Source organism: Oryctolagus cuniculus, chromosome 14 (genome assembly GCF_051225735.1).
Source record: "Oryctolagus cuniculus isolate XC-2025 breed Fujian yellow rabbit chromosome 14, ASM5122573v1, whole genome shotgun sequence".
NCBI lineage: Eukaryota > Metazoa > Chordata > Mammalia > Lagomorpha > Leporidae > Oryctolagus > Oryctolagus cuniculus.
This window is the reverse complement of record NC_142880.1, coordinates 57,909,536-57,935,129: the sequence shown is the minus strand read 5'-3', so window position 1 is coordinate 57,935,129 and position 25,594 is coordinate 57,909,536. Positions and strand designations below refer to the sequence as shown.

At 41.6% G+C, this 25,594-nt stretch overlaps 1 protein-coding gene across 6 annotated transcripts; it reads right to left on the bottom strand.

Moving 5' to 3' along the window:
- Nucleotides 1–1,249: 1,249 nt before the first annotated feature.
- On the bottom strand, nucleotides 1,250–25,514 carry C14H5orf22 (chromosome 14 C5orf22 homolog). 6 transcript variants are annotated; one of them, XR_016220115.1, is made up of 10 exons: nucleotides 25,294–25,505; nucleotides 24,024–24,169; nucleotides 22,813–22,962; nucleotides 17,974–18,400; nucleotides 15,009–15,262; nucleotides 14,643–14,764; nucleotides 13,257–13,318; nucleotides 11,516–11,582; nucleotides 9,520–9,659; nucleotides 1,250–3,686 (listed from the first exon to the last, which is right to left on the bottom strand). XR_016220115.1 is itself a non-coding variant. In XM_070056614.2 (9 exons), the coding sequence occupies exons 1-9, from the start codon at nucleotides 25,372–25,374 to the stop codon at nucleotides 3,554–3,556; spliced, it is 1,329 nt and encodes a 442-aa protein (XP_069912715.2). In that variant the 5' UTR covers nucleotides 25,375–25,514; the 3' UTR covers nucleotides 1,250–3,553. The 6 variants fall into 6 exon arrangements, 2 of the variants coding, with proteins under 2 accessions (XP_069912715.2, XP_089168782.1); XR_016220113.1 differs by having other exon boundaries at nucleotides 13,257–13,339; nucleotides 15,009–15,071; XR_011381987.2 differs by having other exon boundaries at nucleotides 15,009–15,071.
- Between the last annotated feature and the right edge of the window lie 80 nt (nucleotides 25,515–25,594).

Below are 25,594 nucleotides of genomic sequence, written 5' to 3'. Positions count from 1 at the left end.
TCCCTTAGGCTGAGCTAAGGCATTTATGTATGTACATTACCCTGTGTATGCACACACATCTAAATGTATGTACTAGATACATATTTAAAACCATGGTCCAACAGATGACCTCTGACTGCAATTCAACACAAAGTTCCTTGTAGCCACCCCTTTTCTTATTTGTAACATTTATTTGAGAATGAGAAACATGGCTCTTACACACAATATATTTGTTCAATACTAGTATAGACATGAAGTAGTTACCAAATTGCTAATCCATATCCTTTATAAGAAAGACTTATTAACTATAGTATAGTACTTGCAAACAGCTCCTTATGTCTTTTACCTTTTCAGTCTCAGGTCAAAATACTGTTTTCCATTTACTTAGGTTCCTCACTCCTCATTCCATTCAGTATGGTTAAGTTAGTCATTTGTTCAATAATTAATTTATTCCTATTTGTATTCCAGAAAGAGTTCTCCCATCTTGGTTGATTTCTGTATTTATTTTTGTTGGATGTGTTAAACAGCTCTGTGGTTCTAATGGTCAGAATACACACAAAGCTGTACTTGGAGAAGTACATGGAGTGTCACTTCCTCCTCATTACTACCTGCTCTGGTTTCCCCCTTCTCCTTGCTACACTGAGTAGGTAACCAATCTTTTTAGCTTCTCATTTATCTTTCCTGTTTATCTTTATCACAAATAGGAAGACATCTCATTTTTTTTTACTACTACTCTTTTGTATTTTGCTTCCCCACCCCCTCCCACCCGCTACCTTTTGGTTCAATTTGGTTATGTGCTCTGCCTTGGGTATGTGTGATACTCAGTTTTTATCTTGTCTGTGTATTTTCTTTTGCCATCACATCCCAGAAGCCTCAAACATTTTCTACATTGACTAATAGCTCTGAGAGAATCTACAGTACATAAAGAGATATAAAACTGCAGCTGAGTATTATTGTGGTCGGTGCTGTGGCACAGTGGGTTAACGCCCTGGCCTGAAGTGCCGGCATCCTACATGGGCACCGGTTCAAGTCCTGGCTGCCCCACTTCTGATTCAGCTCTCTGCTATGGCCTGGGAAAGCAGTAGAAGATGGCCCAAGTTCTTGGGCCCCTGCCCCGGCATGGGGAGATCTGGAAGAAGCTCCTGGCTCCTGATTGGGTGAACGAGCGGATGGAAGACTTCTCTCTCTTTCTGCCTCTCCTTTCTCTGTGTAACTCTTTCAAATAAATAAAATAAATCTTAAAAAAAAAAAAAGAGTATTACCAAAGACAGAACTTAAAATCCCAAGCTTTAATGGTATTTGTACATAACCCAAAACAATATTCATGTCCCTCACTGGTACTCAAAACACAAATGAAGGATAGCTTGATAAGCATCTTTCTATTTGGATATATAGAGAGGTAATTTATTAAACTGTTTCTATGCAGTAAGTAGACTCAATTTTACTCCTCAGATACAGTCTTAAAGCATAAGCATTCAACACCTGATTGCTACCACAAACAAAGCTGATGCTCTTTTATTTAACCTGAGTTAAAACAATCAGAATTCATGGGAATCATAATACCAGTAAACTAGACTCAAAATCAATGCCATCAACACACTGACATACAATAAATTAGTACCATAGCTGTATTTAACATCTTTAAAACTTCAAAAACATACCTTTTAATTTCTTTTAGTGCACAAAATAATTTACTCATAAATAAAAGTGATATCTACTTGCAGAATTCCAACAGAAAAATTTCAATATAAATAAACACAATGTTGCAAAGCTCTGATTTTTACAGAGAATATAAATCTTTTTGGTACATAATGTTTAGCCAAACTGGCTGGAAAGCTAAATCAGTTTGCTTTCCTTTTCACAATACAAATAAGCATCCACAGTATTAGACTCTGGAAGCTAACGTGGTGGTAAGAAACTGGAAAACAGAATCATTGGAAAAGTGGGGTCTGGTACCATCTACTGAGTGACAATGCACTATGTTCTTGGTTTTAGTTACATGCAACTCTGTAGGTATGGATGTGGATGAGGCCTGACGATTACATGCAAAAATGAAAGCTCTGAGTTAGGACTGAGGAGTGATGGTGTTTGTTTTCTTTTTTCATGCAATGCTGTCTCTTAAAGGAAAAGAAATCAAGTAGGTAGTTAAAAATGATTATGGAGGGACTGGTGCTGTGGTGTTGTGGGTAAAATCCATCACCTGCAGCGCCGGTTTGAGACCTGGCTGCTCCACTTCCAATTCAGCTCTCCGCTATGGCCTGGGAAAGCAGTAAAAGATGGCCCAAGTCCTTGGGCCACTGCACCCGCATGGGAAAACCGGAGGAAGCTCCTGGCTTTGGATCAGTGCAGTTCTTGCTGTTGTGGCCATTTGGGGAGTGAACCAGTGGATGGAAGATTTCTCTCTCTCTGATACTCTGTAACTCTGCTTTTCAAATAAATAAATAAATCTTAAAAAAAAAAGAAAGAAAAAAGAAATGCTTCAGACTAGAAATGTTTCCAAGGTTTCCAGATTTTGGAATTAAAAAAAAAAAAACAAAAAACAAAACGATTATGGAACAAAAGGGATATCTAAGAGTGGATGACTTTAGTAAATGGAGAAAAGTAAAAGTTTCATGATCTGGAGTGATTCCGGAAGACAGTGTTAGGCACAAGGAGGCTAGTGGAAGACAGTTATGTCCCTGTGTATCTATTGCAGGTCGGAAGTAAAGGTTTAACTTTTTTTCTTAATATCTGCATCAGAAGTAGGTTTACTGAACAATTTATCAATCCAGGCAGCCAATCTAGTGGTACTTAGGGACTAGAATGCTAACTGACGCCCACAAGGATCACCTAAAGGGCTTTTCTGATTAGCCAAAAACCCCGCTCCAAAGGTTAATTTTTGTTTGGTCAAGTTTACTCAACCAGACCTCTTCAATACTAACAATGTTGAAAAGCATCTGGCAGGAGGCCAAATCCCAGCAGCCTTGGAAAGGTAGACTTCCTGCAACATTTCCATGGGGTGGCAAGGTTCTTCTGGTAGTAGCTTTTGTGAATGTTCTTTCCTGTAAGGCCAGGGTACCCTGAGTCCTAAGAGCATGGCTAAGACATGTTTGTGGTTGTTCTTTCTTCCTAACACTTCTCAGAAGCCATAGTTTTTCATCTGTCTCTCCCAAAAGGATTGGGGCCTTGTCTATTCTGTTCATTACCACACCCCCAGGATTTAATAATGCTGCCACATGTAAAGTGCTCAGTAACTATCAGTGAGAAAATGAATGAACAGATGAGCGAATCTCAAACAGTCCAGTGGGCCCAGGGGGTTAAAAGGAAAATAAAATTCACAAAAACAAAGACAACAACAGGATGGATGGAGAGGAAGAAAGATACATAGTTCCATCAACTGGGCATGGTAGACTTGCTGCCTAAAAATTACACCAGCATTCATTCAATAACTGATATTTGTTTGGAAATTCAAAATATCTGAAAAATTTCAACTGCAAGTTAATAGAAAAAATATTCCCTGGAAGACTAATTTGTAAGTAAGTTAATGAAAACCCTGTCACTAGACCAAGATGAAAGAGGAGCCCACTGCTGTGTTTCAGGACGGAGAGGACCCTGCAGAGTACTGCAGGTGGACGTTCAGAGTGCCATAGAGGGCGCGCAGCATGCTGAGGACCTTTTCTTGAATGGCGTCGACTTGCTCAGAAGGACAGTAATCATCCAGACTTGACCTGGAGCCAAGAGAAAGGAGAAAAATACACTTAAGTAGGAGAAAAATCATACTACGCTGTGAAGAAAAACTTGTCTATATTGATGTCAACATAAAACAGAAATGAATGTTGAGTTTTAGAATAATAAAAGTTGAAAGCTACTAAAATGTTACCCTAGGTCAGGCATTTTATGTGAATTATGTTCTTTGATTTTCTCAGCAACTCTTTTAAATAGAAACAGTCACTACTTCTTTAAAGGAAACTGAAACAAAGATTAACATATGCAAGGTCACAGAGCTGCTAAGTGTTGGTGATGTGTTCAAAAGCATGAGGCATGAGTCTCAGTGCTTAGGTGCTAGACTACTGTTTCCTCAAAAGAGAGATGCCACTGGGAGTAAGGATTTTTTTAATCTTAGAGGCATTGGCTGAGTATCTTTCTTATTTTTTTTATATGTGTAAAATGCTAGGGTAAGCAATGACTAGGGTAGAAGTTTTCCAATCCATAAATGCATTCTACTTCTAAAAACAATGTTAACTACCCAAGTGTGGAGGATCCATAGCTTGGACCAATATGAAACATGGGGATGTGCTGGTGTTGGTATCAGTTTCCACAGTAGTATGAAGGAGAAAACAGCAAGGTAGGGTGGGCCAGGAACTTGGATTTTGAGTCTTTCTAGAACTCACCAAATATAATTTGAGACGCACTGGGGCAGTTACAATGTCACTGCCAATTACAGCTGGATTAAGATGTGAACTGATTTGATCAGTGTCTCCTGATTCCAGATTAGAGCAAGGAAAGCCCTTTAGGATAGGATGGACTGAGAAGAATGGCAAAGAATCTTTAGAGAAGGAATTGCAATTAGTTATCTAGCCTACTACTTAGCACAAGTGTTTCAGATCTAAATATTTCTGACAAATTCATTTGATTCTCTGGTGACTGGGATATTTCTAAGGTTAATATAAACAATTAAGACATACAAATTATAAAGTGCAACATTAATCTGATAATTTAGTGTACGTATATATATATACATACAAGCATAGACATATGGATAAAGATCTACTTTAAAGTGTCATTTTTTTTTTCTTTTTTTTGGCTTTCTTTATGTTCTTTCTTAAAGTGTCATATTTAAAAGCTTAATTTATAAGCTTTAACAAATAAAGGCACTCTTAATGCTTTTAAAAGATTTCTGATTTCTTAAAAACATAAGAAGAATGGCGCTTCATGTGAGTTACTCCCTCCTCCCCCCGCCAGAGGAATCATGGGACTCTATAGAGACATTTTTTTTTTTTTTTTTTTTTTTTTTTGACAGGGAGAGTGGACAGTGAGAGAGAGAGAGACAGAGAGAAAGGTCTTCCTTTGCCGTTGGTTCACCCTCCAATGGCCGCCGCGGCCGGCACGCTGCGGCCGGCACACCGCGCTGATCCGATGGCAGGAGCCAGGAGCCAGGTGCTTTTCCTGGTCTCCCATGGGGTGCAGGGCCCAAGCACCTGGGCCATCCTCCACTGCACTCCCTGGCCACAGCAGAGGGCTGGCCTGGAAGAGGGGCAACCGGGACAGAATCCGGCGCCCCGACCGGGACTAGAACCCGGTGTGCCGGCGCCGCTAGGCGGAGGATTAGCCTAGTGAGCCGCGGCGCCGGCCTATAGAGACATTTTTGATTGTTACAATGACTTTGTGAATGCTACTGACATAAAGGGCCTGGGACAAGAAGCCTGGGATGCTAGAATGCTTGCAACCTGCAGGATAGTCCTGCAATATGACTCACTCTTCTGGGTCCTCCATACCTTCCAAAGTCCATGGAATACTCTCACAAGTGTACCTATATAAAGAGCTCAAGACACTCAACAACAACAAAATAAACAATCCAGTTAAGAAATGGGCAAAGGACTTAAACAGGCATTCTTCAAAAGAGGAGATCCAAATGGCCAACAGACACATGAAAAAGTGCTCCGGATCACTAGCCATCAGGGAAATGCAAATCAAAACCACAATGATGTTTCACCTCATCCTCATAAGAATGGCTTTCATAGAGAAATCGACAAATAACAAATGCTGGCAAGGAAGTAGGGAAAAAGGCACCCCAATCCACTGTTGGTGGGAATGTAAACTGGGAAAGCCACTGTGGCAAGCAGTATGGAGATACCTCAGGAACCTGAATACAGACCTACCATATGACCCAGCCATCCCACCCCTGGGAATGCACCCAAATGAAATGAAATCAGCATAAGAAAGAGTTATTTATGCCCCCATGTTTACTGCAGCTAAGTTCACAATAGCTAAGAGATGGAATCAATGCAAATACCCATCAACTGAAGACTGCATAAAGAAATTATGGGATATGTACACCACAGAATATTACAGAATGGCAAAAAAAAAAAAAAAAAAAGAAATCCTGTCATTTGCAACAAAATGGATGCAACTGGAAAACATTATACTTAGTGAAATAAGCCAGTCCCAAAAGGACAAATAACATATGTTCTCCCTGATTTGTGGTAACTAACAGAGTACCTAAAATGTTATCTATAGAACTGAAATTGACATTTTGAGATGCAACGACTTTGAATAGCACTTGTCTTGACTGTTGAGGAACATACTATTTGTTGAACTCTTTACTTAGCGTAGGGTTAATCTTATGTGCATAAAGTTAATTGAAAATAGATCTTAGTAAAAAATAGGAATGGGAATGGGAGAGGGAGGAGAAAGAAGGGTGGGAATACGGGTAGGTTGGGAAGAATCACTATGTTCCTCAATTTGTATTTATGAATTGCATGGTTTGTATACCTTAAATAAAAGGTTTTTGAAAAAAAAAAAAAAAACTAATAGAATACCTGAAATGTAATGTATAGGAGTGTAATCAACATTTTGAGATTTGATGATTATTTATAGCTCTTGTCTTGACTGCTGAGAGACAGTGTGTTTTTCTTCATACTATTTGTTGAACTCTTTACTTAGTGTAGGATTAACCTTATGGGTATAAAGTAAACCGAAAATAGATCTTTGTAAAAATTGAGAAGGAATAGGAGGGAGGAGGAAGAAGGGTTAGTGCATGGGTGGGAGGGAGGGTAGGGTGGCAAGTATCACAATGTTCCTAATGAAATACATGAAACTTCTACACCTTAAATAAAACTAAATATATATTAAGAATAAAAAAATTACAAAACAAGTGAACAACTAGTTTTTAATTTCTTGGGCCTAGAATTTAACATTCTTTTACGTACAAAGTATTTTTTATTTTGATTTATTTATTTTATTTTTTGACAGGCAGAGTGGACAATGTGAGAGAGAGAGAGACAGAGAGAAAGGTCTTCTTTTGCCATTGGTTCACCCTCCAATGGCCGCCGCGGCTGGCGCGCTGCAGCCAGCACATCGCACTGATCCGAAGCCAGGAGCCAGGTGCTTCTCCTGGTCTCCCATGTGGGTGCAGGGCCCAAGGACTTGGGCCATCCTCCACTGCACTCCCTGGCCACAGCAGAGAGCTGGCCTTGAAGAGGGGCAACCGGGACAGAATCCGGCGCCCCAGCTGGACTAGAACCCAGTGTGCCGGCGCTGCAAGGCGGAGGATTAGCCTACTGAGCCCCGGCGCCGGCCTTATGTACAAAGTATTTTTGAAAATGGCCTAAGTATGAATTAAATTTGTCATAACTACTCTATGAATTGAGAAAGACTGGACTTAAGTTCAGACCTTTACTAACAGGTTGTGCAATGACTGGAAAAATCATGTCATTTTGGCAGTGCTTTTTGTGGTATTTGGCCAATAGAACACATGGGTATCTGTATTTGTAACTGCTCTGTTTAGTGACTCTTAGTAAAGATATGTAAATCAGGGCCAGCGCTGTGGCGCGGTTGGTAAAGCTGCAAGTGCTGACATTCCATTTGAGTGCTGGTTTGAATCCTGGCTGCTCCACTTTCCAACCAGCACTCTGCTATGGTCTGGGAAACCAGGCAGATGGTCCAAGTCCTTGGGCCCAAGCACCCACATAGGAGACTCAGAAAAGCTACTGGCTCCTGGTTTTGGATTGGCCCATCTCCAGTTGTTGCAGCCATTTGGGGAGTAAACCAGTGGACAGAAGACCCCTTTTTCTCCCTCTCTCTCTTTGCCTCTGCCTCTCTGTAACTCTGCCTTTCAAATAATAAATAAATAAGTTTTTAAAAAAGAAAGACATGTAAAAATCACTTTCATTTTTCCCTTATGTTATAGTCACTGACATTTTGTGTGTATACATATACATACATATATATAAATTATGTGGAAAGGTAGGTTATATTACCTATGTATTACATATATAATCTATAAATCTTTACATTATGTGAGTAGATGGGTTATATTATCCATGAGCTTTGTTTCAGGATTGACAAAAAGATATAATAAAATATTTGTCATATATTACTATATAGTTATTAGCCTGAATACTTAAAGTACTTATTTTAGAACTTTTTATTTCTATACAAATCCAGATCAGAGATTAATATAGGAAATAAATTATTAAATTATAACTATTCAGCAGTTATGCTCAAATTTAAGACATGGCAGTCGCTAATATTCTTATGTAGGACACAGAAATGAGAATTCTTATATTCATCTGAATACCACCAATTTTAAGGACAAGTATAGCCGGTGCCGCGGCTCACTAGGCTAATCCTCCACCTAGCGGCGCCAGCACACCAGGTTCTAGTCCTGGTCGGGGCACCAGATTCTGTCCCGGTTGTCCCTCTTCAAGGCCAGCTCTCTGCTGTGGCCAGGGAGTGCAGTGGAGGATGGCCCAAGTCCTTGGGCCCTGCACCCCATGGGAGACCAGGAGAAGTACCTGGCTCCTGGCTTCGGATCAGTGTGATGCGCCAGCCGCAGTGTGCCGGCCGCGGTGGCCTTTGGAGGGTGAACCAACGGCAAAAGGAAGACCTTTCTCTCTGTCCCTCTCTCTCTCACTGTCCACTCTGCCTGTCAAAACAAAACAAAACAAAACAAAACAAAACAAAACAAAACAAAAAGACAAGTATGTGGTTTGCTTACCATCACTTATAGGAAAAAAAATACAATATCTGAATTTCTAGATGAGTAAAAAAATGTAGTATCACAGTACCAGCAAACATGAAATTCACCTACAGACATTCTGTTTCCTATTGTTACTGTAAAAGACTACCACAAATTCAGTGGTTTAAAATAATACACATTAATTAGCTTATAATTTTGGAGGTTGGAAGTTCTAAAATGAATGTGCAAGTGAGGCTGCACTCCTTCTTTGGGTCTAGGAGATTTGTTTCTTGGCCTTTACTAGTTTCTAGAGGTTGTCTGCATTCCTTAGCTTGTGGCCACTTTGTCCATCCTCAAAGCCAGGAGTGTAGCACCTTCCAACCTTCCAAGTTCTCTCTTACTTGGATTCTGTGGATTTCCTCCCATAAAGGCCTTGTGTACCAGGCCTACCTGGAAAATCCCCCCACCTAGAAATTCTTGAGTTAATCATGCTTCAGAGTCCCTTCTGCAACATATTTAAGGTTCCAGACATTAGGATGTAGACTTTTTTTTTTTTTTTTTTGACAGGCAGAGTTAGACAGTGAGAGAGAGAGACAGGGAGAAAGGTCTTCCTTCCATTGGTTCACCTCCCCAAATGGCCACTACGGCCGACGCTGTGCCAGGAGCCAGGTGCTTCCTCCTGCTCTCCCATGTGGGTGCAAGGCCCAAATACTTGGGCCATCCTCCACTGCCTTCCCAGACCACAGCAGAGAGCTGGACTGGAAGAGGAGCAACTGGGACAGAATCCGGCACCCCAACCGGGGCTAGAACTCGGAGTGCCGGCGCCGCAGGTGGAGGATGTAGACATCAGTGGAAACCATAATTAACCCTACCACACTTACCTTGCAATAGTCACAAGAGTAGGTTTTGGTAGATTTTTCAGGAAATAATGTACAGATTGAATAAGATACTCTATTTCTTGTTCTGTGCTGATATGGTGAGGAAGTTCTGAATAATCACAGGTCAGACCAGCCTGGTGAACCTGAAAATAGCACAATTAAAAATTACACTATAAGACTATGTTGTACTTGATTCTTTAATCATCAATGGCTTTGTTAACAATGCTAATTTTTTAAAAAACATTATTTATTTATTTGAAAGGCAGAGCTAAGGAGAGGGAATGACAGAGAAAGAGAAGTCTTCCATCTGCTGGTTTACTCCCCAAATGGCTGCAATGGCCAGGTGAAGTCAGGCTGAAGCCAGGAGCCTGGAACTCCATTTGGAATATTCCATCCCAAGTACTTGTGTCATCTTCCACTGCAGAGAGCTGGACTGGGGATATTAGCAGGGAGCTGGATTGGAAGCAGAGCATTGGGGACTCGAACTAGCACCAAATGGGATGCCAGCATTACAGCCGCAGGCTAACATGCTGCTGTATAATGATGGCCCTGACAGATGTTAATTTTTAAATGTTTTTATGGATTGTGACTATTTTTTTTTCCTTAATAGGTTTTCTTAAAAATTTTTTTTTTTTTTTGACAGGCAGAGTGGACAGTGAGAGAGAGAGACAGAGAGAAAGGTCTTCCTTTTGCCGTTGGTTCACCCTCCAATGGCCGCCGCGGCTGGCGGGCTGCGGCCGGTGCACCGCGCTGATCCGTTGGCAGGAGCCAGGAGCCAGGTGCTTTTCCTGGTCTCCCATGGGGTGCAGGGCCCAAGCACCTGGGCCATCCTCCACTGCACTCCCGGGCCACAGCAGAGAGCTGGCCTGGAAGAGGGGCAGCCGGGACAGAATCCGGCGCCCCGACCGGGACTAGAACCCGGTGTGCCGGCGCCGCTAGGTGGAGGATTAGCCTAGTGAGCCGCGGCGCCGGCCTTAAAATTTTTATTTGCAAAGAAGAGCGAGAGAGAGAGAGCGCGTGAGCGAACGAGCACTTTCATGGGCTGGTTAATGGCCCAAATGTTTACAATGGCTGATGCTAAAGCTGCAGCCAAGAAAACAATCCAAGTCTGTCCTATCAGTGGTGGGAACCCAAATACTTGTGCCATCACTGCTGCCTCCTAAGGTGTGTATTGCCAGGGAGCTGGAGTCGGGAGCCAGGGCTGGGAATTAAATCCTGGTACCTTGAAGTTGCACAGGCCTCCTAACTGCAAGGCATTTTCAAATACATGCTCCTCTCAATAGTTTCTGTGTCACAGAAATTTCCCACTCTCTGAAGATTTGGAAAAACTGGCCTATACACCTGTCTGGGTCCAATGCCTTTTTAAGGAATAATTCTTTAACTATTTCTATAATTTAAAATTCTTATGACTGTTGATTTACTTAGTTCCTCTGCTTGTACTTAAGTCAATCTTAATTCACATTTTCTGGCAAATTATCCATTTCACCTAGATCCTAAAATGTTGATGCCAAATTTTACATAATATTCTTATTCTACCCTTTCTTTTAACATATTATTTTATTTACTTTTTAAATATGCACCCATACTATATTCAAAGCTTTGAGGAGCTACAGGAGTTTTCCTCCTAGCTTATCTATTGTTTTCTAATGTATCCTTTATGTATAATGACGACCTATTGGTATCTACATATGTGTTTTAATTTTAAATGAGTGGTGTTTCAGTTTTACTACCAAAGAAATTTGAAAGCTACAAGTCGCTCACAGGCTGTCATTTTGCAACTTTTGTTTTGAAAGCTGGAACTCAAATATGTCATAGTTAACCGTATTCTGGCTTCTAAAAGTATGTGTTTTTCACTTATGCTTTTTCTTAAGAATTCATTTAGACTTCAGAGAAATACAAATAAAACAAACCATCTTTACAAAAGCAAAGTTTTCTACTCAGAAAACTGCCTTTATATAAAATGGGTCAATTTTACATAACTTAATATAAAAATATTTACCATTTCATAGTCAGGCACTTCCATTCGTTTTTTTAAACTCTGTACAAGTGGAACTAGTGATCCCATTCTGGAAAAAAAAACCACCCTATTCAATCAAACATCACAACCACTTAAACTAAAATTACGATAGCAAAGTAACACATTATACTTAACATTTACCATTAGGAACGTTTCATATGGTGATTGGGAAATGAAAAATAAAGCTGTTATAAATGTTCCCTACCATTTTCTTATGTAAAAAATTGCAGATTGTGTTGAAAGTTGAAAACAATCACTGAAGAAAATGATGTTTTCTTCTCTAGAAATGAGAAGCTCTTATATTAAAAATTATTTCTTAAAAAAGATTTTATTTATGTGAAAGGCAGATTGATAGGGAGAGGAGGCAAGGGAGAGTTGTGGTGGTGGTGGGGGAGGCCTGGGGTGGGGGCGGGGGAAGAGACCTTGGATCCTCTGATTCATTCCCCAGATAGCTGCCAACAACAAGTGCTGCGCCAGGCCAGGCCAAAGCTTGGAGCCTGGACAGCTCCACTTGGGTCTCCCGCATGGGTTTAGGGACCCCAGATACGTGGGCCATCATCTGCTGCCTTCCCAGGCACGTCAGCACAGAGCTGTATTGGAATCCTAGTAGTCAGGAATTTGAATTTGTCTTCTGATACGGGATGCCGGCATGTAGGTGGCAGCTTAACCTGCTGTGTCAGAAGGCCTGCACTTAAAAACTATTTTGGTCAGCAGGAAAATCAAGTGCCTTTAGCATACTGTGATGAAAAACACTATTTCTCAAAAGTTAAAGATAAATGAGAGCAATGTATATCAATATATAATTATAATCAGAAAAATTCCATTCTATCTAATACAGTAATAGTGGTACTTTCAAGTTACTTAATTTAGGTAGAAGTCTTTGGAATCTCTGATAAACTGACTAATGTTCGTGGTATTTTAATGCCTTCTCCACCAATATCCACTAATTTGTTGGGGGGGGGGGGGAACCAAGAAGACACAAAGGCCTGCCTGTCTAGTTGCCCTATTATTCCTTCCTTGGGCTTCTGAACCTTAACCACCACTTCACTTCCTTAGGCACAGTGAACACTCCCACCCCCAGAGTGATAGCTGATTGGAGGGGACTTTTCTTACTGTCTCACTTAATTTTCCTTTGTGTTGCTCTTTCTCCTTCCAATTTCAGAGACAATATAAACTCACCACTGTTGCAGTCTTAACATATCTTCCTGTTTGTGGTGGAACTACCTGCAGGAGATGATGAGATAACTGGGTATGTTCAACAGGCATCTAGGTTACAGTGCAAGGTGGCCCTGTCTCTGGGCTACATTCAGGACTGTAAGGTTTCCAGGCCTATTCTGTTGTTATTACATTTAAAACTTGGCTTAAGGCTTCATGAAATCTTGAAATGGTGGATTCTTTTTAATATTTCTAGGAACATTCATGTCCTGTGACTTGTATCTCCTTCTTCCATCATAATTTCAAAAAAGAGGGTATCATTTTTAGAACTAGCTCCCTACACCAAAAAGAAAGATTATGAACTGTACCTGGCCAACATTCACTAATGTGAACAAATTATTATCAGTCATTCTTCCATACCACTGTTTTCCATGGTGATAATAAAGTTTATGATATTTAAAAACCACAGATGTTTCTGAAATTTTTGAGCCGAAATTACAAAGCATATTTTGAAAAGGTGATAATATGCACATAGCAAAAGAAGGTATTTCTCACTCATACACTTTACCTTTTAGCCACATGATTCCTCTCCAAAGGCTGTTCCAGTTTTCTCTGTAATCTACTGGAGACCTGATGAATTGTTTTCAATAACTAACATGAAAAATTTTAGTGGCCATTAATTTTTGTCTAAAGTATTGTGATTTTAACTTCATATTTTTTATTGTTGTCTTACAGCTGATTTCTTCCTTCTGTTTACACTGTAGAGAATCATTAGTTAGGTTTGTGGGAGATCAATTTTAAAATAGTTGTGGGCTGGTGCCGTGGCTCACTTGGCTAATCCTCCGCATGCAGTGCTGGCACCCCGGGTTCTAGTCCTGGTTGGGGCACCGGATTCTATCTCGGTTGCTCCTCTTCCAGTCCAGCTCTCTGCTGTGGTCTGGGAAGGCAGTGGAGGATGGCCCAAGTCCTTGGGCCCTGCACCTGCATGGGAGACCAGGAGGAAGCACCTGGCTCCTGGCTTTGGATGAGCGCAGCGTGCCGGCCCAAGCGGCCATTTCAGGGGTGAGGCAACGGAAGGAAGACCTTTCTCTCTGTCTCTCTGTCTCTCTCTCTCTCACTGTCTAACTCTGCCTGTCAAAAAGCAAACAAACAAACAAACAAACTAGTTGTGGTCTTTCTATGTTCAAGGAGACAAAGAGTTTGACTATTTTATTTTAGTTTTCTGGCCTTCTGAGTTTACATAATCTATAGAATTATTTTAAAGAAAACTAACTACAATATTAACATTAATATATTCTTTCATGCCAGCTTTAATACCAATGGTTTTCACTCTAAAAGAAATTTTCTCTTTCTACTTTCATGCTATGTTAACAATGAAAGAATCGGTCAAGTAATTGACCTGATGAAGAACTGAGCATCCAAATACTGTTTCCTCATGTCATGAATGCTTTGAAAATAAGCTCTTCTATCAGTAGTTGCATTATTCTTAAAAGGAGATTAATTTCCATATTATAATTTATTTGTCAAGGCAATTACTTTTCTTTTGAAAATTTTTTCTTACTTTTTATATACCAGGGACTATCTATATATTCATCTTTAATCCTTTGAAAGACTAGCTTATTATTTTATATTTAGGGGTAGCTATTGAATGACAACTGAAAGCATGACTACTTATTATGAGTGACATACTTAATCTCTGTGCTTTTTCCTTCACATCTACTAAATGTACATAAAATAATAAAACCATAAGGTTGTTGTTGAGGAATAAATGAGATAATGTAAGGAAAAATTTTATAGACAGAGGGCACAGAGGAAAAAATAAATGCTAACTATTGATAGTAAATCCATTTGAAATTTAACACCAATTTTAACAAAGCAATTTTTATAGCAAATTTAGGAGTATACTTAGTACTGAAAGCTAATAAAGTTGGGGGAAAACATGCAAGGGTCTTACCCAGGATTTGAAGCCCATCTTTGTACTGTTTCTTCATTATCACCATCACACAAATCAGCAAAAGTAGCCTCTAAGTCTTCTAATTGGTGAATTCGAGTATCAACAATATCTACCAAATCTTCCTGTACACAGATGAAAGCTAAGATTATATAGGTATTCTTTCAAAAACAACCAAGCAATATCACACTAAAACATGATTGTCAGGTATTAACTCTGGGCTTCACTGATAAACACAGCGACACAAAAACACACCAAACACACACACATACACTTTGGACAGTCCTTTGAAATAACTCTAATAAGCTGTAATATATTAGCAGATAATGATTTACTTTGCATAAAACTCAAAGAAATAAATGGAAATACCTCTGACAGGTTGGCACCAGGCCTTTTAAAATTGTATAGCTCTTGTAAGATTTTGTATTCTTCCTAGAAAAGAAAACAAATCTATATATCAAGAAAAAAGCTAAATTTTTAAAAATAATATGCTTAAAGTGAAAGATAGCCTTGCCTGTGATAAAGAATATCTTGGATTATTATTTAAAGATTTGCCTGGGAGAATCAATATATATTTTAGATTTCCACTGTAAATATAATTTCTTCAGGGAAACACCATCCAGCTGGGAAAGACAATAATGTATAAAAATCAGCTGTTGAAGACAACTAGGTAGGTAGCTGGTCATGATGTGAAAATATTTCCAATAATATCCCACTTTATAAATGGCTATATCCTAGGACCTAAACAGATTCTAGCTGTTTTTAGGAAATATATGTATATTTTATAATGAAAACTAAACAAATCTCCATGTTCATTTTGCAGTCATTTTTTTTTTAACATCAAAAGAGAACCTGGAGTACAAAGGCAATAGTGGAGGCAAAGTGGCTGAGACTTATGACCTCAGTTAGAGGCTCCACGTAATGGAAGAAAAGATTCCTGCTTACGCAGGCTTCGCAGAAAGTCCTGCCTTGTTCAGCACTACCACATAGCTCCATTACATATGTGGGTTCAATCCACTCCCAATAATCTCGTTTTGGAGTATTGTGAGGAAGAGGTTCTATCCAAGAGTTAAAATGTATTTATTTATTTTTAAAGGTTTATTTTATTTATTTGAAAGCTGCAGAGGGGGAGTAAAGGGAAAGGGGAGAGAGACTGACAGACTGGAAGAGAGATCAACTGTCTATCTGCTGGCTCACTCCACAAATGGCTACAACGGCTGGAACTGGGCCAGTCCAAAAACAGGAGCCAGGGGCTTCATTCATCCGGGTCTCCCATGTGAGTGCAAGGACCAGAGCACTTGGGCCATCTTCTACTGTTTTCCCAGGAGCACTAACAGGGAGCTGGATTAGAAGTGGAGCAGCCTGGATTTGAACCTGTGCCCATATGGGATGCTGGTGTTGTATGCAGCAGCTTAACTCATTATGCCACAATGCCGGCCCCCAATAGCTAAAATTTATTAAGCACAGATTATAACAATCCTAAATTGGGTATGATTATTATTCTAATCTCATACTTGAAGAAATTGCACATCAGAAAGGTTAAGTAGCTTTCTCAAGATCCCAAGATCATACAGTTAGTAAGCAGAAGTAGCAAAGAGAACCTAACTAACTTATAAGCATGCTCTAAAAAAAGGGCAAACTATCTTTCCTTATATTAAAAAATAATAGTTTTGAATTATAAAGTATAAAACTCTTACAAAGTATAATGTTCTTTTCAGGAAGTTTCATAGTACCAAGAGGTATAAAGGATGCAAAAACCTCTGCATTCCTAGGTTTCCTGATAACAACTAAAGTCTCTTTAGGTCCCAGATTCCTGCTGCAAATTACACTAAATCCCTACCTCTTACCTCTTCTAAATTAGTACCTAGTAGAATTTTTTGCTTTTGATATATATCCATAGAATTAGGATCATAAAGTACAACGTCATCGTAACCATCATAATGAATCTAATAATGAACACAGTCAATTTGAATACCAGAAAGAAAAGATTTGGAAGAACTTCTCTCATGTTATTAAAGTAAGCTGTTATGTGTGTGTCTAAAATGCACCTAGGAGGGCAGGTGCTGTGGCACAGTAGGCTAAGCCTCCGCCTGTGGTGCTGTCATCCCATACGGGCACTGGTTCTTGTCCTGGCTGCTTTTCTTCCAATCCAGCCCTCTGCTATGGTCTGGAAAAGCAGTAGAAGATGGCCCCTGCACCAATGTGGGAGACCTGGAAGAAGCTCCTGGCTGGCTCATGGCTTTGGATCGATTGTTGTGCCATCTGGGGGAGGGAACCAGTGGATGGAAGAACTTTCTGACTCTACCTCTCAAATAAATAAATTAAAAAATATTTTAAAAAATGCACCTAGGAATGCTCATTCGGATCATGAATTTATCAAATAAAATTTGTTAAATGCACAGTCCTACATCAGATATACACATAATAATATTGTGTAGTAATTTATACTTAAGATCAGGTGAAGTACTTAGCTTAAGGATCACAACCCTGCATCATTAACTACATACAGTGACATGTGAAATCAGGGACTTCATTGTTTTAAGGAAAAATGTGTCATAGAGAATTTTAGATACATAGAATATCTCTAGAAGGATATACAATAAACTAGCCAGAGTATTTGTTTCTGAAGTAAGAATCTGAAGGAATGGACAGGGTAAGTATGTGATTTTTTTCAGTGTATATACTTTCTTGTACTACTTAATCCCATTTTTTAAACTACCTATGTAAATAATAACCCCATTAAGAAGTCTAAAATAATGAAGACTATGGATAGCAGGGGTCAGCAACCCAGGGCCAATGGCCTGCTTTTGTATGGCACTCAAGGTAAGAATGGTATACATCCTTTTTTTTTTTTTTTTTTTTTTTTTGGACAGGCAGAGTTAGACAGTGAGAAAGACAGAGAGAAAGGTCTTCCTTCAATTGGTTCACCCCCCCAATGGCCACAACGGCTGGTACACTGCGCCGATCCGAAGCCAGGAGCCAGGTGGCGGGTGCAGGGCCCAAGCACTTGGGCCATCCTCCACTGCCTTCCCGGGCCACAGCAGAGAGCTGGACTGGAAAAGGAGCAACCAGGACAGAACCGGCGCCCCAACCGGGACTAGAACCCGGAGTGCCAGTGCCACAGGTGGAGGATTAGCCTAGTGGGCCGCGGTGCCGGCCAGTATACATAATTTTAAAAGGCTAAAAAACATAAAAAAAAGAACATATGTTGCAGAGAATGTAGCCATCATGTATTAAATAATTACTTTATGGCCCTTGAAGAAACTTTGCTGATCCCTAAGCTAGAAAAATGTCATGCAATTCTCAAGATCTATTATTTTAAAAATGTATATACCTGAGTGAACATTTCTTTGAAGGGATTCTTAACGGAAAAAAAATCTAAGTCAATATCTAAAACAAATCCATCTCCTTTCTCCAAAATTTCCAGAACTTCCCCAGTGCTGACGGTACTCTGGCAGGCCTGACTTTCAGAACACACACATGACAGCTCCAGGCAAGACTGGCAGCTTCTCTGTGTCCCTGGGTCCTTTCCCAGTCCATCTGCAGAAGAGTCGCAAGTACCAGAGGCAGTGTTTTCTGCACCTTCCAGTGCCAGTTTTGGCTTCTTGGCAGAACACACTGCAGCATTTTCTTCTTGTTTGCTACAGAGTTTATTAGGTTTCATCATGATTACATCCAGTCTTAAAGGCTTCTGGTTCTCTAGCTGGTCTTCAGGTACATAGAGGCCATCACTGAGGAAGTAATGATCAGTACTTGTAACCCTGGTTCAGAGGAAAAAACTATTTTAAAGAATGGACAAATTAACTGACATTTCACTACGCCACTATAAAAATTTAAGGACATGTATAACAAAAACTGAGACTGTCTTTAATACTTGTATTTCCTGTTTTGCAGAAATAGTATTCCTCAAATTCTTAGCTGGGCAAAGAATTCCTCAGATTCTTTACTGTCCCAAGTAAAGACTGCATGTCAGTCTACCTTGCAGCAACACGTGGCCACCTGAGTAAGTTCTGGCTAATCGTTGTAAAGGCAGAAAAGAATGCAAAGCCTTGCTCTGCTGCCCTTCCCTGCTGACTGGGACATGAATATGGAAATGACAAGGCTGACTAAGAGGACCACCTAGAGATGGTGGACAAAAAAAGACTTAAGGAACTAGAGCTTCCTACATTGTAGAGTTACCACATAGGCTTGTGTGCACTGAACTTCAACATTAGCAAGCAACTGGCATTGTGGTACAGTGGGTTAAGTTGCCGTTTGCAACACTGGCATCCTAGAAGCTCAGAATTCCACTTAGGTTTCCCACGCAGTTGGCAGAGTCCCATGTACTTGAGCCAATATCCATTACCTCCCAGGATGCACTAGCAAGAAGCTGCATCAGAAGTGTGGTAGCTGGGGCTCAAACTAGCACCCTAATAAAGGATGCAGGAGTCACAAGTGATAGCTTAACTCACTGTACCACAATACCCACTCCTGAATAAGATTATTAAAAACTGGGGGCCAGCACTTCTGTTTGCAGGTCAGTATCCCATATGGGTGCCAGTTCGAGTCCTGGCTACTCCATTTCCAATCCAACTCCCTGCTAGAAAGCAGCAGAGGATGGCCCAAGTGCTTGGACCCCTCTACCCACATGGGAAACCTGGATGAAACTCCTGGCTCCTGGCCTCAGCCTGGCCTAGTCCTGGCCACTGCAGGCATTTGGGGAGTAAAACAACAGATGGAAGACCTCTCTTTCTCTCTTCCCTCTCTCTGTAATTATTTAAAATAAATAAGTAAAATCTTTAAAAAAATCATTAAAAACTGTACCATTCTAATAAAGACAAAGTCTATTTACCCCAATCTAAGTTTCCATTCTTTTTAATAATGGAAATTTTACTTTGTTTTTTTTTTTTCCTATACAAAACTACACAATCTGACTGCATACCTCTATGCATCTGTTCCACGAATTTTTATTGCAGGATTTACTAAAATCATGAGATAATAAAAATCTTCCGGCCGGTGCCGCGGCTCACTAGGCTAATCCTCCGCCTAGCGGCGCCGGCACACCGGGTTCTAGTCCTGGTCGGGGCGCCGGATTCTGTCCCGGTTGCCCCTCTTCCAGGCCAGCTCTCTGCTGTGGCCCGGGAGTGCAGTGGAGGATGGCCCAAGTGCTTGGGCCCTGTACCCCATGGGAGACCAGGAGAAGTACCTGGCTCCTGCCATCGGATCAGCACGGTGCGCCGGCCGCAGCGCGCCGGCTGCGGTGGCCATTGGAAGGTGAACCAACAGCAAAAGGAAGACCTTTCTCTCTGTCTCTCTCTCTCTCTCACTGTCCACTCTGCCTGTCAAAAAAAAAAAAAAAATCTTCCAAGTACTATTTTAGATGTCTGTGTCAGACTGCAAAAAATTATTTGATTTTGCAGGTTAATTGAAGTCTACTGACTGAAGTATTGATAAAAACCACTTTTGCAGTATTATGTACAATATTTATTATATGTTTTTAATTTATCCTAAATAAATACATCACAACAAAAATAAATGAAGGTTGGTGCCGCAGCTCACTAGGCTAATCTTCTGCCTGCGGCGCTGGTACTCCAGGTTCTAGTCCCGGTTGGGGTGCCGGTTCTGTCCTGGTTGCTCTTCTTCCAGCCTGGGAAGGCAGTGGAGGATGGCCCAAGTGCTTGGGCCCTGCACCCACATGAGAGACCACGAGGAAGCACCTGGCTCCTGGCTTCGGATCGGCGCAGCGCGCTGGCCATAGCAGCCATTTGGGGGGTGAACCAAATGTCTCTCTCTCACTGTCTAACTCTGCCTGTCAAAAAAAAACAAAAAAAAACAAAAAAAAAAAACCCCACTTGTTCTATAAGTTAATTATGTCATATGGACAGATTAGAAGTAAACAGTTTAATTTTCAAGATTTTTTTCCACTTTTTAATGAATTATTTTATTTTATTTAAAAGACAGTTACAGAAAATGGTAGTGCCAGAGAGAGAGGTCTTTCATTCCGCTGGTTTACTCCCCAAATGACTACAACCGCAGAGCTGAGCTGATCCAAAGCCAGGAGCCAGGGGCTTCTTACAGGTCTCCCAAGTGGGTGCAGGGGTCCAAGGAGCTGGGCCATCTTCTACTGCTTTCCCAGGCCATCGCAGAGAGCTGGATAGGAAGTAGAGCAGCCAGGACTTGAACTGGTGCCCATGTGGGATGCTGGTGCTGCCAGTGCCACAGCGCTGGCCCGTTTTTTTTCACTTTTAAAGAGATTTATTTACGTATTTGAAAGTTACAGTTACAGAGAGACGGACAGAAAGAGAGAGAAGGAGAGAATCTTTTATCTGCAGGTTTATTCCTCAGATGGCCACACCGGTTAGGGCGGAGTCAGGAGCCAGGAGCTTTATCTGGGTCTCCCATGTGGGTGATGGCGGCAGGGGCCTAAACACTTGGGCTATCTTCTGCCTCTTTTCCCAGGCCATTTTCATTTTTAATGCATTACCATTTCATCCCACTATCCTTCAGGTTCTAGAAAGCTATAGTCACATGATTTAAAATATTTATACCATCACAAAAAGAATTTAGAAAGTCAAGAATATACTCTTTCTAAAGGTAATAAAGTATCCTAAAAAGCACAGAGAACACTGGTTAAATGTCTTACACAACAAAAATAGCTGTGCATATAACTCAAGTCAGATGATACTGCAATTTAATTCACACTAATCACCTAAAACTAATCAAATCAATAATATTAAAACTCATATAACTCATTCAACCATTAAATAACTCATTCAGCCATTAAACTTATTAAAACAAATAAGACTTACTAAAACAAACAGGGGCCTGTGCTGTGGCATAGCAGCTAAAGCTGCCAACTACAGCACTGGTATCCCACATGGGCACAGGTTTGAATCCCAGCTGCTCTACTTCCAATCTAGCTCTCTGCTATGGCCTGGGAAAGCAGTAGAAGATGGCCCAAGTCCTTGGGCCCTTACACCCACGTGGGAAGACCCAGAGGAAGCTCTTGGCTCCTGGCTTCAGAACGGTGCAGCTCTGGCCGTTGCAGCCAACTGGGGAGTGAACCAGTGGATGGAAGACCTCTCTCTCTCTCTCTCTCTCTGCCTCTCCTTCTCTGAGTGACTCTGATTTTCAAACGAATAAATAAATCTTAAATAAAAACACAAACAAACAAACAAAAAAAACATAAAAAACCCAAACCAAAATAATGGCCGGCATTATGGTGGAGAAGGTTAAGCAGTGGCTTGCAATGCTGACATCCCATGTTGGAGTGTGTTTGAGTTCCAGCTGCTCCAATTCTGGTTCAGTACCCTGCTAATGTGTCTGGGAAAGCAGCACCTGTGTGGGATACCTGGACGCTCATGGCTCCTGAATTCAGATTGGTCCAGCTCTAGCTGTTGTGGTCATTTTGGGAATGAACCAGTGGATGGAAGACCTTTCTCTCTGTCTCTCAGTAACTCTGCCTCTCAGATATATAAATCTTTAAATGTCAGATTCAACAGACAATAGTTACATTGGAAGGAAACAGTAAAATATAACAGTAGATATATAAATCTGTAACGAACTTCAGTGATTCAATGCAGCTGATCATCAATAAAGCCCAAATTCCAGAGCATGAAGGTCCTAAAATTCAAAAGGCGATCTGACCAGCAACAAAATAAAATGCAGCATGAAAGAGGTCAGGAGACTTAAAACTATTCTTGGTGTTCTGAGAACTCTTTTTGGAGGAGTTTTTTTTTTTTTTTTTTTTTTTGACAGGCAGAGTGGACAGTGAGAGAGAGAGACAGAGAGAAAGGTCTTCCTTTGCCGTTGGTTCACCCTCCAATGGCCGCCGCAGCTGGCGCGCTGCAGCCGGCGCACTGCGCTGATCCGAAGGCAGGAGCCAGGAGCTAGGTGCTTTTCCTGGTCTCCCATGGGGTGCAGGGCCCAAGCACCTGGGCCATCCTCCACTGCACTCCCTGGCCAAAGCAGAGAGCTGGCCTGGAAGAGGGGCAACCGGGACAGAATCCGGCACCCCAACCGGGACTAGAACCCGGTGTGCCGGCGCCGCAAGGCGGAGGATTAGCCTAGTGAGCCGCGGCGCCGGCCCAGTAGTTGAGGTTTAATCAGTTCTCATTTGTGTTTAGAGATAAAAGGATCCAAAATAAGATAGAAGCATTCACCCCTTTCACACAGAAAAATTTGAGGATATTACCTGATTGTTGTAGTAGAAGTGTCTTTGCCCACTAAAAAGTGGTGTTTTCCTTCTCTCATTTGCTGAGCCCATGTGGGATGAAGCCATACAACGTGGGAAAAATGGCCAGCATAAACTGCAGGCATAATCCAGTTTTCAATACTTAGTTCTCTAGGAAAGAAATAGAGAGAAACATTAAAACTATTAGTGAGTGTTATTTTTCTCCCAAATATTATTTCATCCACACCATATTTTAAGATAACAGGTCTCAAAGAGCAGTTTCTTAGGAGGCTCCTCAGATCTTTTCAGGCAGAGTTGCAGAGATATAGAAAAGACAGAGCGATCTTCCATCTGCTGGCTAACACCCCAAATGGCAGCAATGCCCAGGTCCAAGCCAGGAGACTGAAACTCTATCTGGGTCTCCCACATGGGTGTCAAGAACATGGGCCATCTTCTGCTGCTCTCCCAGGTGCATTAGCAGGGAGCTGGATCAGAAGTGGAGATGCTGGGACTTTAACCGGCACTCATATGGGGTGCTGGTGTTGGATGCTTAGCTTGCTATGCCCTAACACATGTTCAAAAAGGTTTTCCTACTGTGTTCTACTTGAAACAAGAGATTAGTAAATGTTAGCTGGGCTATTTTTGTAAATAAAGTTTTATTGTAACATGGCTACTGTCATTTGTTTACAGTATCTATGATTGCTTTCATATTACAAGGGCAGAGTTAAATAGTTCTAATATATAACCACAGGGCCAGCACACATAAAATATCTTCTGTTTCTTTAAGGAAAGTGTTTGTCAGCATAGGTATTTGATATAGTGGTTGAGATACTACTTGAGATGCCTACATCCTATATCACAGTGCCCGGGTTTGAGAACGGGCTCTGTTCTGGATTCCAGCTTCCTGCTGATGTGCACCCTGGGAGACAGCAATGATGGCTTAAGAACTTGGGCTCCTGTCATTTACGTGGAGAGTTTTCAGCTTCTGACTTTGTCCTGGCCCATCCCCAGCTGTTGTGGGCATTTATGGGGTGAAGCAGTGGATAGAATGTCTTTTAATGAAAATGTAAATAAAGAATTTCTTTAAAAGTTAATCAATACATTATTCTAAATAAAATAAAAAAGGAAAAAAGCAAACAAAATAGCAAAGTCTATTCCCCTCAATTGCTTATCATCTACTAAAAACTGTATTTCAAACACATAAAAGATCATTAGTAAAATCAAAGTATTACTCAAAGAGTGTTTCCTTATCAAACACTGTGTCTGCTGGCATATTCACAGGAATGAGAAGGTCTGGATGGGAGTCAAAATGTAAAAAACTTATATCCTTGGCAGGAAGATGCTTTGAGCCTATGGCCCGGTATATAAAAGGCAGAACCTGTAAAAGACGTAAACACACACTCAGAATTGACACTGAAATCATGAGCATATACACTCAAGTGCAAAGTGAAACACATTGCTAAACACAGTGGCACACATTTGAGGCATACGGAGTTGTTAAAAAGTGGGAAACATACAAAACGCGCTTACTGCAGGAGGGTTCAGATGATGATTCAAGCTCGATTTTTTCCCTCAGAACTTCCCGCCCGCACCTGGCACCTCTGGATGCATTCCTGACCCTATCTCAAGGGCAAGGCGTAATGCGGGAAAGGGCGACTAGGGTTCAGGAACCAACTGCTGGTGAATGCCCATTCTAGCCTTAACTGTGTACAGAACAGGAGGCCCCCAGGTCTTCTTGGTATCTTTAAAGTAGCAGGGCTGGCCTAGGTGATCTGGAAGGCTCTTTCTCCTCTTACACCTTCCACAGTCCCAGGCGTAACACCGAGTCTGAAAGCATCATCTCACCTACACTTTCTCTTTCTCTCAGGTCCAGGTTCTGAGAAACCCAACTTTTTTGTTCTCTTAACTTTCTCCCTCAGCAAATCCCTCTTCCTCTTCTATCCAGACAACCTCCACGGCCTATAGATACTACTTCTCAACAAATGTCTTCGAAGTCTAGAGTAAATCACCAACTTACAGCAGCGCAGTCGTAAAAATGGGAACAGCTTTTAGCGCTGATAAATCAGGAGCACCGTGCTTCAGTACCTACTTACCCAACAATACCCCTGAAAGCCCTGATGGCTGTCCCCACCTCACAGGCTGGAGCCCACATCCTCAGCATAAAGCGTCCCTGGTCCACAGCAAGGCAGTGGCGGAGATGCCAGGAGACGATCAGAAACCTGCGTTAACTGCACGTTAACGGGATCGGGGCTCTGCAGTCCGCCTGTTCGGGTTCGAATCCCCACCTCACTAGTTGCTAGCTGTGGGATTTGGAGCAAATCGGGGTAAACGCCCCATAAACGCTTCTACTCTTTCAAGAGAGCCATTTCGGAGTTTTTCCTCACAACAACGGAATTGGGGCAGATAGACCGTGGTTATTTCTGTGGCCTCCGACTCTACGGCTGCAGCGTCTCCCGGGCCCGTGAGCCTCAGCTCCTCACAGCCCCACAGCAGCCCGCTCACCTCCTGATGCTCCTCCACCACCCACACAGGTAGCTCCGCGTAGCGGCGGAGGCGAGCGCGCTCTCCGTCGCAGGCAGTCATATTTTCGTGCCCCAAGGAGTGCCCAGTCCCAGGAACCCCGTGAGTACCCACGAGAGCCCGAGCCGCGCCACCACCGCCCTCTCCGGGCGGAAACGCGCGCTCACCCGGTTGCGCTTTCGGATAGGAGGATGTAGAGGATGGGGGTGGGCTCCGGAGGGATCGACGTAGCCGATTGGTCTACAGTTCGATCGTTCTCGTCGACGCGCCAATCAGCGCACAC